Source organism: Lemur catta, chromosome 7, assembly GCF_020740605.2.
Source record: "Lemur catta isolate mLemCat1 chromosome 7, mLemCat1.pri, whole genome shotgun sequence".
NCBI classification, from domain to species: domain Eukaryota; kingdom Metazoa; phylum Chordata; class Mammalia; order Primates; family Lemuridae; genus Lemur; species Lemur catta.
Window position 1 is genome coordinate 102572443 of NC_059134.1, and position 14946 is coordinate 102587388.

The 14946-nt window shown below is 56.7% G+C and overlaps 1 protein-coding gene across 1 annotated transcript in view; it reads left to right on the forward strand.

Annotated features, from left to right (window-relative positions):
* Positions 1-14946, forward strand: part of LOC123642167 (SH3 and multiple ankyrin repeat domains protein 3-like) — a 322145-nt gene that overhangs the window by 210465 nt on the left and 96734 nt on the right. The window contains exons 12-13 of the mRNA XM_045557074.1: positions 666-835; positions 10232-10345. Of these exons, the coding sequence (XP_045413030.1) occupies positions 666-835; positions 10232-10345 (284 nt within the window). The remainder of the gene's footprint in view (positions 1-665; positions 836-10231; positions 10346-14946) is intronic.

The window sequence follows — 14946 nt, forward strand, 5'->3', positions numbered from 1 at the left end:
GTGTCTTTCTTCCTCAATTATGGTAAGATACACGTAACATAAAACTTACCACCTTAATGATTTGTAAGCGAGTGGTTCAGTGGTGTTCAGCACATTCACATTGCTGTGCAGCCCTCACCACCAATCGTCTCCAGAACTTTCTCACTTTCCAAACCAAAACTCTGTCCCCATTAAACACTCCCTCCCCGTCCCCTCCCCTGTCCCCTGGCACCCACCATTCTACTTTCTGTCTCCGTGAGTGTGACTACCGTCCGTGTCTGTCCGTGTCATAGCACGTGTGGGCATCACCTTCCTTTTGAAGGCTGAGTGACATCCCGTCGTATGGGGAGACCGCGTCTTGTTTGTTCATTCATCTGTCGACGGGCGCTTGGGTCGCTCCCGCCTTTGGCTGTCGGGACTACGCTGCTGGGAACACGTGTGCACAGGTGTGTCTTTGAGACCCTGCTCTCAGTTCCTTTGCGGAGACACCGGAAGTGGAACTGTGGGATCTACTCGAGTCTTTCATCCACAGACTCGGCCCCTGGCCTGTTCTCGTCTCCAGCACTGTCTGGCGTCCCGAGTTCCAGCATGGCTGCTGGCGACACGGTGTTTGCTGAGCCCACTGGCTGCAGTTCCCAGAGCGTGGCCAGTGACCTCCTCTCTCTCTGCCCCTCTGCCCGATCCAGGTCGCCCTTCGCTCCTGGTGCCAACAAGGACCCGCTCTCGGCCTTCGAGTACCCGGGGCCCAAGAGGAAGCTCTACAGCGCCGTGCCCGGAAGGCTCTTCGTCGTCGTCAAGCCATACCAGCCCCAAGTCGACGGCGAGATCCCCCTTCACCGCGGCGACAGGGTCAAAGGTCAGTGTCTGCTGGTCATCCTCTGCTTCTGGGGCAGGGGCAGGCTGGCACCCCTAAGGCTTTTCTGACCCCCTTGGCTGGCCTGCGGGGGGGAAGCGTCCAAGGCATCTCCTCTGCAGGGCCCCTGTGGAAAATAGAGCCCTGGGAGGGCAGGAATGGGGAACAGAGTGACCTGTCCCCAGTGCTGGGTCCGTCGGGGAGGAAGGACAACACACGCACGTCTGGAATGAGATTCCGCAGTGGGAGGTGCAGGGAAGAGCCGCATGACGGCTCCAGCCAGAAAACCCCCTGGAGCCATGAAGTGTCGGGGCAGACCCTGGCGTAGGTCAGTTTGGAGCACCCGGGTAGACAGTCCAGCGTGAGCCAAGGCCTGCAGCATTCAAAGGAAGGACGTCTACCAGCTTGGGAGGAAGTTTCCCAGAGCAGGATCCTGGGAACTGTGGCTGAAAAGCCTCCTGAGGCCGCCGTAAATGCTGGGCCAGGGAGGTAGACTTTGCTCCCAGGGTACTGGGGAGCCAGCAGTGGTTTCTGCCCAGGGAGATGAGGTATGTGAGGCAACTCAGGAAGGTGGACGCCGTGGTGGTATGTGTGGGTCAGAGGGAAGTTGGCAGTGAGGCCTCAGCTGAAGCTTCACGGGAGGGAACCAGAGAAGAGCAGGTGTGGGATACAGGGGCCTCCCCGGGGGCAGTTGGAACTTGCTGGGCAGACCAGGAAAAGCATAGTGTGCCCAGCATGCTCGGGTCCCGTTGTTAGAGGATAGGCTTCCAGGAGATGTTTGGCACAGGATGGAAAGTGTGTGCCTTTGCGGTCGGTAGAGTAGGTTCAAATCCTAACTTCCCCACTGAGTTGCCGTTCAGCCCGTGGCAGGTAATTGACTCAGTTCCCTTCTCTGTTCTCGGCACTAATCAGGCGGACTTCACCTGGGCTAACCCAGTAGTCTGGGGACTGGAGAGCCCCGTTCTCTCTCTCGACTTCTGATATTCCAGCTGCACACACGTGATCATTTGATAGCATCAGACAAGTCCCTGGAGCTCTATTTATTTTTCTCTCAATCAATTTTTCTTCACGTTAAATCGTTTTCATCGATCTGTGTTTTAGTTCACTTCCTCTTTCCTTTGAAATGTCCCTTTAGCTATTAAATCCATCTATGCTTGTGAGTTTTATAACTCAGAAATTTTACGTTCACTAGAATTTCCATATGTATTATGTTATCGTTTCTTTTTATTTGCCAAGACTTCCTATTCCTGTTGAGATTTTTTGCTCACTGAAAACATGTGTTTGACAGCGTCGTGGAGTGGCATAAGCCTCACTCTAAAATCCCTGTGTGTCGGTTCCAATGTCAGGTCTGTCTTGGGTTCGGGCTCAGCTGACTCTCCTCTCTTGAGAACACATTTCATTCTCTCAGGTCCTCGCTGCCTGGTGATTTTCTGTTGTGTTCTGCACATCTGCAGGTTACGTTGTAGAGATTCTGGCTTCAGATGTTCTTCCCCCGGGAGTTTCTTCCCTTGCTTGTGGCAGTTTGCTTGGGTGACAGCTCTACGCCAGTTCAGATTCCGTGGGTTTAGCTGAGCCGAGTTGAGCCTGTCCTGTGCATATGTCATTCAGGGGTCTGTCGGGGAGCTGGGAGGGGAGTTGAGTCTGCAGCCCCCTCTCCGCCTGTGTCCCTGCAGGGACTTCCCCATGCTCTTCGCAGTGCATGGCTTCCTGGCTCCACCTTCCTGCCTCTTCAGGCTGTTCACACTGCAGGGTTTTCCCCAGTGTGTCCCTCCAGCGCTGGCCCTGCCATGGGGACTGTCCAGCCCGGGTTGAAAGCCATAGAGAAGGGACTTTCTCGTGTAGCTCCCTCCCCTCTCCTCCGGGCAAACCTATAGCCCCACCAGGGTCCAGCTGCCTCTGTTTGATCTCCAGCCCCTTCCGGTGGCTGCTCTGTGCACCACGTTCCGGTTTAGAGCTGTTTTCAGTGGCGGCGTCCATTACGGCCTTTGTCCATGGTAGCCATATGCAAAAGTTCCTGAATTGCCCCACTGTGGTTTAACGTGGTATTTTTGTTGGTTTTGAAATTATAAATGTAAAAATTCACACTCCCTACTGCTTTGAATGTGAATGATAAAATCACAGAGTCGACTCTTTTCCCCTGCACGTTAGTCATGCTCAGTGACGCTGACAGGGCGGCAACTCGCCAGTGATGTCCAGGTCGCTGCCGTTTTAGATGTGGCTGGCTGGTGGCCAGGGAGGCGCCTCACTCACTAGAAGGTGTTTAAAACGCCGTTGCCGAGTACACGGCCCTCCCTGGACCAGAGCCTGTTTTTGCAGTTCCGGCAGCTCAGCGGGCTGCGTGGGAAACCGCCTCCCCTGGTACCTGCTGCCTCTGCTGCACTTTTCTCTCGCTTCCCAGGGTCCCGTGGGTTGCAGGAGGGCATCCAGGGGGTGCAGCGGGGAGGCCCACATCAGGCTGAGCTGGTGGTGCCTCTTGCCACACAGCGTCTGTGAGCTCCTCCCAGCCTGTGAGTGGAGCTGGCAGGGCCAGGGCAGGGCGTGGGGGCTGCAGGAACCGAGGTTCAGGGACCTTCCTGCACCACCGCCCACCCCCACCCCTGCCCAGTGGGCCTGTGTCCTCTAGCCTGTGCCTCTCAGCAGCCTCCTTGCAGGCAGAACTCGAGCTCGGCCATCACTAGGGCAGGAGCAGACACTGTTCTGACACACCTGGGGAAGGGGCAGGTCCCCCGCACTGCTAATTAGCCATTGCCTAATTAGCACTGCGTAGCTATGCTGAAAATAACCGCAGCACTTCCCGGTCAGGCAGCCCCCTGAGTCAGCGTCTGCTCGGGAGGCCGAGGAGTGGGGGCTCGTGTGAACACTCAGCACAGGCTGCAGCCTGCTCTGACCTCCACCACGTGGCCCTTTCCACCATGTGACCCCAAAACATCACGGGGTTCTCCTCGCCCAGCCCAGGCTCTGAAATTGGCTAAGCCCCTGGCCCACAGCCCTGGGCCTTCATTCCAGGAGGATCCCCCTGCTGCGCACGCCCCAGGCCCACTCGGGGCTCCCGATCAGAACCAAGCCTTCCGGCAAGAGCCCTATAAAGCCCCTGGGTGACCAGGGCCAGTCACTCTCCCTGGGGCTTTGCGTCCTTCTACATAAACCAGAGATGGTGACAGGAGCGGATAAGGGAGGAGACTAGTGTGACTGAGCTGCTGATGCCAGGTGTGTCCTCGGGCAATGGTGGGGGGGCAGCCAGGCGGAGATGGAGACCCAGGACTCAGAGGGGCCTGGGTGGGCGAGAGCCCTGTGGGAGATGGTGCACACGAATCTGCACCTCATGCCTTGTTCCCAGCAGCTTTGGGGGCTCCAGAGCATCCCCAGCTCCCTGAGCTCCCACAGAATGATCCAAAACGAGGAAAGAAGCACGGTCACGTGACTCCTCCTGGCCGTGGCTGAGGTCTGGGCCTCCCTGGCCCCTCCGTGGGCCTGGCTGCTTCCTCTGCACCCCACACCAGCACACTCCGGCCCAACAGCCCCCTCCCCAAACTCCAGACCTGGACGGGAGCCCGCCCCTCGCTGTAGGCGTGTGGGGCGTGTGGGGTGCCGAGCCTGGCTCCGGAGAGAGCAGAGATGGTGGAGCTTGGCTGCAGAGCTCCCACCGCAGAGGGTGACTGCGGAGGACGGCTGTTCTCGGCAGAGCTCTGCATGGGCTGCGCAGGCCTTTTGCACGTGGTTGGCACGGGGCCCCTTTGTGCTGTCGGCTGGGAGCCTGCACTTCCTTCCTGCCAAGCTGTCAGCACCTTGTCTCCGTGGTGGCCCTGCCATCCTTGCTGCCTGCCTGGCAGTCCCTGGTGACAGGCAGGTCGAGGTGATCCTCTGCCTGTGGAGCCACGGTCCTCTTGCAGACATCTGTCCCCTTGACTTCAGAGGAACCACTGCAGGGGTGCAAGAGACCCTGCTTCCTGGCCGGCAGGGGCAGGAGCTATGGCAGGGTTTCCCGAGAACTGCACTCGCTCCTTGCGAGGGAAGGTGGGTCCTGGGCAGCAGGCGGGCAGGATGGCTGTGACAGGCGCAGGCGGCCCTGAGGTCCTGCTGGTAACACCACAGTTCCCGGCTCCAACACAAGTCTCACTTTGTTCGCCTCTTTTCTGCTCAGCCCCACAAGGGCAGGGGTCACTGTCCCAGTGGACGGTTGGTGCCAGGTACCTGGGAAAGCGTGCCCCCAGCCTTCTGCTCCTAACACAAGGGGTGTCCCAGAGCAGGGGAGGGCCTACTCTCGTTCCCCTGGTGGCGCTCCTTTCTTGTGACTTCAAGGGCTTTTCTTTGTCCCTCCAGCCCTGGTAGTTCTTTGCGCAGGAGCCAGGGCCGAGCTCCTGAGCGCAGTCTGAGCCTCTGCTACCCGGAGTCCCGCATCTGGGCCATGCCAGGAGCTCAGTAGACACGCAGCCCTCCTGCCCACCCACCCCTAGAGCTGCAGAATCGGAACTTGCAAGGACAGGACTGGGAATCCGAATATTTAACAAGCTCCCCAGGAGATTTTGCGGTGTTTCTGACTGTGACATATTGTGGACCCCTTATAGTCCAGGACTGTGTCATAGTCTTGTTTCCTTAGCCCATGGCACAGTGCTTGGGAAGGGACAGGTGAACGGATGGATGGACGGATTCGTGAATGGATCAATGCATGAATGAGATGGGTGGGTGGGTGGATGAACAGACGGATAGACGGATGAAATGGGTAGGCGGGGGTGTGTGGGGGGGGGAAGGGCGGGTGGTGAGTGGGTGGGCGGGTGTGTGGATGATGACTGCACTTTCTGAGCTGTGGAGTATGTGTATTTTGGCCCCATATCCTCTCACGTTGATGCCTCCATCCCGCTTCTCCTCTGCCCAGACCAACTGCTGTCCTGTGTCTCTCATGGCTTGGGATTGGGCCGACACGTCCCTTCCCAGGGAGTCTCCCCACCCCCTCTGCCTTCTGGTGCAGCACATAGCACAGCGGTGGTCCCATTTGGGGGGTTAATTTAGCAGACACGCAGTGAACCCCTATGGTGCCAGGCCATGTGCGGGGCCTGAGGAAGCTGTGGTTATTGTCCCTGCTTGCCGGAAGCCCCCCCACGCTGGTAGATGAGAAAAATAAGCCCATGATACAGCGTGGCAAATGCTAGGGGGCTGGGGTCCCGGGGGAGAGCCCCTCACCCAGCCCAAAGGTATGACGGAAGCTTCTCAAAGCAGGTGACGTTTAAGCAGAGTGTTGAAAGTGCTGGAATGAGTAGGGCTGGGGGACAGGACGTTGAACACATGACGGGCAGGACAGACAGAGCCCAGAGTGTGCCCAGCCCCACCGGCCTGGCTGGGGAGATAGGGGGACCAAAGTGGGGGCCGGTGGCCCATTCCCTGAGGTGAGGACGTCCCTGAGAGCTGTGGCAGACAGCCCCAGGCCCGGGGCAGTGGACGCCAGGTGCTGTGTGTGCCTCAGAAAGCTCCTTCTCCGGGAACGTCTTCAGCCAAGAGCCCGGCCTTGGGGGATTTACAGGCAGGTTGATGGGGCCGAGGGGGTGGCCTCATCACCTAGGCAGAAGGGGCACGGGAGCAGGGGTTGGCATCTGGAGAACTCCCTGGTGGGTCATCTGGGGATGAAGGGGGCCAACCAGGCAACGTGGCTCTGGGCTGCTGGGGGGTGGCCGGCGAGGCTGTCTTCCAGTTCCCAAGGGGATGTGCTCAGTTTGGGGAGTGTTTGCCGTACCATGGTCTGGCACAGCTGAAACCCCGGGGAGACCTGCATGCGCAGAGTACGTGGGACTCGGGTGTGGTGGAGCTGCCGAGTTTGGCAGGAGGGGACGGAGCAGGAGGAGGGGCGGCCCAGGAGGAAGCAGAGGAGCAGGCGACCAGGAGGCCTCCGCAGGCTACTCCTGCAGGCGTCTGCCCCAGCCTGCCGCCGCCGAGCACCTGGCCCACAGGAGTCCTGGGCACGTTTACACTGAAGACCACAGATACACAGAAAGCCCTTTGTGGCTTGAAATTGAAGAGGCCCAGGGCTATGTTCCAAACAAGGAAGTTTAGTGCAGAGCAGGGGAAAGGGTGGGTCTCAGGTCCACCCAGCGCCTTAGGGGCCTGGCTGGTTTCTGTGCCCAGGCAGGTGGGCTGGGGTGGACCCCTCCTGGCCAACACTGGGTCTTACTTGTGTTGTGGGGGAGGAGGCAGAGCACAGCAGGGTGCAGGGCGGGGGGCCTCTGCCCTGGCTAATCCAGTGCAGGGGGTTAGTGTTTTCCAGTTTGCAAGAGGGCTTGTACGGCTTTGGCAGGGAGTGGCATCGTCTGTGTTGGAATGGACACAGCGCTGGGGATGGTCCTCACTTCCTGCAGGGTTCTGGGGGCCCCAGACCATGCTGCATGTGCCCCTCCCCCAGTGGCAAGGCTTTGGGCATGGTGCCTTCACCCCATTCTCTGTCCAGCCCTTCAAAGCGCCTGCCTCTTCCTCCAGAGCTTCCTGAGTCTCTTGAGACCCATTTCAGTCATTGCTCCCCTGTCCCCCCGCCCTGCTTCACAGCCTGCCTCAGCCCCCTGGGCCTGGCTGGGATAATCCCCATCTGCTCCTTTGCGGTAGAGCTGGTCCTGCATGTTCCTGGCTACCCTGCACATCTGGGGTCCGGGGACAGAGCCCTCTCTGGTCCATCTGAAGCACAAGGGGATTGGGGTGGGGGGAGGTGGAATTCCAGAATCCCCCTGGCCTGGCTGTCTTATGCTCCCCAAGGGGAAGGTGAGGCCACAGAGAGAGCGGGACCCTCACACCAGGTCCCTCAGCATCCTGGCGGTGGACCCGTCTCTTGCCTCCCGGTCCGGTGCTCTTCCTTGTTCTGCTCCATGGAGAGGCACCCTCCTGTCCTCCACCTCTCCTTGCACGGGTGGGAAGCGTTTACTTTTCAATAGGAGCCAAACCTAACTCCGTCTTCACTGTATAAGGAACACCCCTTCCTACCTGGACGCAGGTGTTCCCATCAGGGAAGCGCTCCAAACCTGCCCTTGAGAACATGGGCAGGTGAAAACCCGAGTGTGCGAGCCCAGATGCACGTCCCGGGGCCAGCACACGTGTGTGCCGGACTCACACGTGGCTACCGGGAGCAGATGAGCCTATGAAATGCCAACTGCCGGAAGCACAGGATGTTCAGAAGGGGACCCCAGAGTCCTCCACATCCTCTCCTCCACCCGCTTTCTTCCTCCCCCTCTCTAAAGCGAACACCAGCTACCGTGTGCACAGCCAGATGCCCAGGAGTAGCCCCTGGCCTCTCCCCCACCCCCAGGTCTGAGTCGGGTCTCAGCAGAGATCCTGTTTCCTCTTCCCCTAAAACCAGCCCGATGGGAAGGGCTCCCTGTGCCAGGTAACTCCTTTCAGCGTGTCCCCTCTGCTTTGCTGCATGGACCTCTAGGACTGTCACACCCTGTAAGTGGCCTTTCACGTTTGCTGTTGGTCTCGTAACAGCAGCAACACGCCCAGCAGTGCATGCGGGGTAGAGGTCAAAGGTGGAGCTGGAGTGCGTTGTTCCCCCAGGCATTGGGGTTGGGAGGAAGCGAACGGTGCTGATTGAGTCCTCGTCCCACACTGGCTAATGTGCTTGTTCTACGTGTAGCAACGCTGTGAGCTAACGTCTGACAAATGAGGAAACCGAGGCACAGGGCGATTAGGAAGTTGTCCAAGTCACATAGATAAGGTGTGGCAGAGCTTCCACCAAAGAAGAGTCCACTCTCTACCTGCGCGGTCCCTTCTCCCCGGTGCTTATGAAACAGCAGAATGACCTACCCATGGCCTTGGCAATAGGAGGAGGCGTCTCTACGGGGGCATCAGCTCACACGGCACAGGGGCGGGGCCCTGAGCCCCTGGCCCCCTGGCAGTGCTCCAACGACCCTCTCGGGCGCAGGACTCTGCTGGGACCTCGCGGTGTACGTCCGGGCAGCCGGACCGAGTGCAGCCTCAGGGTGCGGTAGTGATTTTGGGAGGAAATTGCTTCAGGCGGTTATGATTGTCCTGGTCACCCGGGATGCTGCTTGTCTATTTCAGTCAGGTCATTTCTTTAGATTATTAGGCAAGAACTTATAAAGCCAGGATTTTCAGTTCCATTAACTTTCAAAAATCGTGGGCTAAGTGGTTCTTTATCTGGCCTCCGAGGTTAAAACGAGGCTAGAGGAAAACACTTCTGGTGCCCTGATCCCTCTTTGCACAGTGGTGCCTGCAGGTCCTGAGTGATTTAGAAGAACGTGAGGCTTGGAGAGATGGTATTGATTCCCCATTGCACGGTGGGGGGCTGAGGGTGCAGGGGGTGTCTCCAGCCCAGCACCAGAGTCCCAAGGTAGAAAGGTCCCCTTTTCCTTGCGTTGCCACCGCAAGCTCTGCCCTTACAGCCAAAGTGTTTATCACAGTGGGGTGAGGGGGGCATTGTGAAGGGTCCTTGTGACATGCCCCCGCCCCCAGTGTCTTTAGGGCTTGGGTTTCCCACCCTTGTCAGCAGCCGAGTGTGAGGACAGATACGCTTCGTTCTTCCAGCTGACGTTGCCAGGGACCTCCGGTGCCCCCACACTGGGCTGAGGGGATGGTTCTCCTGGTCTCAGCAGCCCCCCACCCTGCAGGCTGGGGTGGCCGCACCTGCCAGCTTTGCACAAGGGTCCCCCGGGCCAGGTTGCTGGGACACAGCCATCCCTGCTATCTAAGCAGACGGGTTTGTTTCGACCACAAATTGGAAAGACATCCCCATCCTTGCCAGCGACCACGTAACTATTAAGCCAGCACTCGGGGGTCCAGGGCTTCCCCGTGAGCCTGTCCGTCCAGCCCTTTCTGCTCCGACTCAAGACAGCATCACGCAGTCATCAGTTCTCGCGCTGCTTTTCCATCTTTTGCTGGGATCTTTCTTCAAGCTGCGTTAAAAGACCCAGACGGGGTGGGACAGGTGGATTTTTCCCTCGGCCCTTCTGCCTCCAGCCCTCCCCAGGCTCGCGAGGCAGACGTGACCTCATCGTCTCCTCTCCCCTTTGAGGTGGCCCCCACGTTTATATCTGAAATCACTGGTGGAGAGGACATCCAGTCACCCTGTCCTGTCTCACGGGGGACACCGAGAGATGCCACAAGGTAGCCACGTGCCTTGATGCTTCTGGCTCGTGGTGTGAGATGTGTAAAGCTGCGAGGACGTCAGGGCTTCATTCTCTTCCCGTCACCTAGTGGGCAGAGGACACCTGTGGGCTGGAGTGGCTCCGTCTCCTGGCGCTGTGCCGAGGGGACGCTTTGCCAGGGCCCCTCCTCCTCAGCTGAAGGAAGTGTGGTTGGTGGGCGAGGCTTGGCTCAGGAGACACTGGCACTCGCGCCTCTGCCCGGCCACCCTTGCGCTATTCACCCTCCTGCCCTGCTAACACCTCTCCTTTCTGTTGCCTCTAGTGCTGAGCATCGGCGAAGGGGGCTTCTGGGAAGGCAGCGCCCGCGGCCACACTGGGTGGTTCCCAGCCGAGTGCGTGGAGGAGGTGCAGTGCAGGCCCCGGGACGGCCAGGCAGGTAAGGCGGGCGCCGCGTTGCCGGCCCACCCTTGCTTTCTCCCAGGCCTGTGGCCAGCGCCGTCGGCGACATCGGAGTGTGTGGCAGGACGAGGCCGCCGCGAGGTGGAGCAGGGCTGAGTCTCAGATCCAGGGCTGCTCTAGATCTTCGGAAACGGGTTGGTTGGTTCTGTTCCCCTGGGCTTCGTCCAAACCAGAAACGCATCACAGGATGGCGTGGAAGCTTTTAGTGAAAAGGCTGCTCTGCGCACGTCCCAGAAAACTTGGGCCGTATGTTCCAGCCGTCAGGGAGAGACTTTGGGGGGCTGATTAAATTTCTTTTTCGATCTCTTGTACCAATGTCACAAAACAGGCGGCTTCCCATTTGCAGGCGAGACTCTCCCAGGCCTCCCCGAGAGCCACGCCTCGAACGCCTCCGTAAAAACTGCTCGAAAGAGTTCGGCGTTCGCGATGGGAAGTCATCCCAGCATCTCTCTGAGAACTTCCAGATATAGCGCTTGCTGAAAATCGCTTTTACATTGATTGCCAAAAGATTGCATTGATTAAAATGTTAAGAGGAGACCACTTATGTAAAAATGGTACCGAGAAAAAAAGTATACATGTGAGAGTCGGGGAAAAGCGAAGCCGTGTCTTAGAAGAAGAAATCGGTGCACGTGTGTGTGAACAGTTTCTGGCTTTTTGTAGAATCCCAGACTTGCCGTGCACGTGTCAGAAGGAGCCGAGTACACTCTGGTCACTGACCTTGCCGCGTGTCCTTGGGCAGACCCTGTGGCCTCTGAGCTCTGCTCAGAGGTGTCTTTTGCCCTGTCTTAGAGGTTCTCAGTCCGGGTGCTCACCAGGCAGCCCCCTGCCCCCGATCGTCTGCTCTGCCAAGCCTGGCGCTGTCTCTCTGTCCACTGGGTCTCCGTGGGCCAGGCTGGCTTTGGGGTCTTTGTCGGGGGGCTCAACAGGTTTTCTTGACTTGAATCGGGAGATCAATTCATACAGCTCCTCGCCTGCTGCTGAATCCCTGCTCAGGCTCCACTGCAGGCGGTACTGTAGGGATACGGAGATAGGCCATGTCCCAAACTCAGCCTGGAAAGGGAAGCTGGGACGTGCTCTGTCTGGGTGGGTCGGTGGCCAGCAGGGAGTGGGAGCACGCTTTTCTGGATGTGGCGGTGAGAACACTGAGCCCCAGTAAAGGCTGGACCTCCTGGCCCTGCCAGTGCCACCCTCTCCTGCAAGCGGCCTGCCCAGCCCATCTTGCCTGTGAAGGGCAAAGCCTGTGAGCTCAGCCCTCCTTCCCTGGTCGCCTGATGCACTGTCCTGTGGCCCTTCTGACCCGGAGGGAAAGCCGGCCCTCCTCTTCCTGAGCTGGCCCTGCACCTCCCCCCGCCCCCAGCGCTATTTCAGAGCCACACTGGGTCTCCCCTCCCTCCACTCTTTCATGTTGTTGCTGGATCTGGCAGCCTTTGGGTCTTCCTGCTGTCTCCATTCTCCCTCCGGAGAACGGCAGCTCCCTGGACAGTGGGCAGGAAAAGGCAGGGCCATTTGGAGCAGCCTGAGCCTGCTCTCTGCGGTGGGCTCTTCCTGCCCACCTGCCAGCATTGCCCCACGACCCCACTGACTGTGTGGCCACACGGGGCAAGGGGACGAGGTGGAGCCTGCCAGGCTGAGGCACATCCTGTGGAAGGAGCTTCCAGTAGGGCGGTGGCTCGTGTTTGTTGTGGGAAGAAGTCGTCGGGGTGGAGCAGAGATTCCTAGAAGGGTGTTCTTGCTCCCGCCCATGCTCTGGTCTGTGGGCAGCATCCTTGATAAAGCAGATAATCTACCTGGGCAGGTACAGGTGTGGCTGTCACCGTGGCCGATGTTGGGTGTCCGAAGGGCTATATTTCTTTCTAGAATCTCTGAGAAGAATCCATTTTTCTGTGTTTTCCAGCTCCCTGGGGCTGTAACAGTCCTTGCCACGTGGCCCCTTCCTCCCTCTCCCAGCGGTTGTGGGTAGCGTCCTGTAGTGTGTCTCTCTGCCTGTCCCTTCCTCCTCCTCCTCTTCCACTTGTGCAGTTAGCTCCACCTGGCTAATCCAGGACAGGTCAACTGATTGGCAGCTTCGATCCCCTTTTGCATCAAGGTGACATATCCACAGGTGTAGGGGATTGGGACGTGGACATCTTTAGGGGAGCCATCCTTCTCCCTAACACAGATGGTGAAAACATGAACATGTGAGTCAGAGGAGGAAGGCTTCCCTGTGACCTGAGGGGAGCCAGGTGCCCCTGGAGAACACCACAAAGAGATGGGGGAGGGCGGGGAGGGCTCCAGAGCGGTTCCCGTCTGCCCTGGGCTTTCTAAGATCATGACTTAACACTGTCTTTTTTATTAACTTCTTTCGTAGATGTGTGAATCACATACGGTAGAATGCACAGATTACAAGAATAATGCATTTTGACAAATGTATACACCCGTGTCTCCGACTGCAGTTGAGATGTATAAAACATTTCCCTCACCCCAGGAAGTTCCCTCGGGCTGCTTTCCAGCCACTCCTCCAGCCCCCGACGGAGGCCAGCAGGGTTCTGACTGTTGTCACCAGAGATCCGTTTTGCCTGTTGTTGGATTTCACACAGATGGGACCCCACAGCTCCTTCTCCTGGGCCTGACTACTTCTACTCAGCCTAACACCTGTGCTGTCGGCTGTGTTGCTGGGGCGTTGGTAGTTTGTGTGTTTGCATTGCTGAGAACACTTTCTGTTACACGTTCATACCAGTTTGCCCATTCTGACGATGGGCATGTGGGTTGCTGACACACACAAAGGTGCAAGGAAGGTTTTTGTGCATCTGTCTGTGGACATAGTTTCCATTTCTCTAGGTGGAAAACTGCCAGGTCGTATGATAAGAGTGTGTTTAATTTTATAAAAAAGTGCCACACAGGTCTCCAAACTGCCGTCCTATTTTATGCTCCTGCCAGTAGCATATGAGAGTTCCAGTTGCTCCATTTTCTCATCGGCATTTAGTAACATCAGCCTCTTTAATTTCAGCCGTCCTAATACTTTGAAGTGGCATTGTATTGTGGGTATAATTTGCATTTTTCTGATGATTACTGTTATTGAACACTTTTATATGCTTATTTGCTATATGTATAGCTTCTTTTAGTCTTTGGTCCATTTTTAACTGGAGGGAATGTTTATCTTTCCCTTATTGATTTGTAGTTCTTTATATAGTCTATCAGTACTTGGTCAGATATGTGTTGCAAATATTTTTCCCAGTCTGTGACCTGCCTTTTCATTTTCTACCTACAGTTGTCCCTCAGTGTACAAAGGGGGTTGGTTCCAGGACTGCAAACTGCCCCCTTGCCCCCATATAGCAATATCCACACATACTAAAGTCTCACAGTCAGCCCTGTAGAGCCCGTGTATACAGAAAGTCAGCTCTCTGTACATGCAGGTTTTATATGCTGCAGACACTGTACTTCCGACCTGCATTTGGTGGAAAATAGTCTGAGTATAAGAACACCTGCACAGTTCAAACTGTGTCATTCAGGGGTCCACTGTATGTCTTTAATGAGTAAAAGGGCTTTTGAATCTTAAATGCAGTCCACTTTATCCCTTTTTTTTTCACATTAGTGCTTTTTGTAGCTTTTTCTGATGTTGAAATTAGCAGACCTTGAATGCACATGGAATCAGCAAGATGGTACAAAATATTTTTTAAACGTTTTCAACTAGCAAACTCTTTTCTACACAGCCTTGTCTGAGCCCTCGGAAGTTGTTTTTGTGTGTGTGTGTAGCACCTCTGTTTTTATTGTGAAGCGAATGTTTAGTTTGTAAGTCCCATTCATGAACATTAAATGAAACAGGTCCATGATTCAAGGAATGAGCAGCACAGTGAAAAAGTGGCCGCTCCGGGCAGCTGATACTTGTGAACGGGACCAACTGAGTTCTCATCACCTAGTGACAGTCGTTAGACTGGGGAGAACTAACAGCAGAGTCAGATGGTGACCCTGGTTGGTTGGTTGATTCAGTGATCCAAGTTCAGGCTGGATGCAGTGGCTCATGCCAAGACTGAAGGCTCAACCAGTACTCAGGAGGCCAAGGCTGAAGGATCACTTGAGGACAGAAGTTAAAGGCCAGCCTGGGCAACGTAGCAAGACCCAATCTCTAAAAAAAAAAAAAAAAAAATTTAAAAATAGCTGGTCATGGTGACATGCCTGTAATCCCAGCTACTCAGGGAGGCTGAGGCGGGAGGATCATTCGAGCCCAGGCGTTGGAGGCTGCAGTGAGCTGTGATCCTGCCACTGCACTCCAGCCTGGGCGGCAGAGTGAGATCTCTTTTAAAAAAATGATGCAAGTCTGGCTTAGTTCCACGAACAGTTTGGTAGTTACGCCTTTAACGTGTGATGGGCTTACTGACCTGAACCTCAGTTCTAACTTCTTCGGGGGCTTCACTGTTCCCAGTGGGCTTCCTACATGCTGTCTCATCGACTGTGTGGAGTAGGCAGAGCAGGAATTTTCACCCCCGTCTCCACCCCTAGGAGCACACAGATAGGGAGTCAGCAGGCTGGGGCTGTGACTTGTTCTCTGTGACTCCTGACACCTCGTGCTTTGACCTATACCTGCACCTGGGCAGCCTCCTG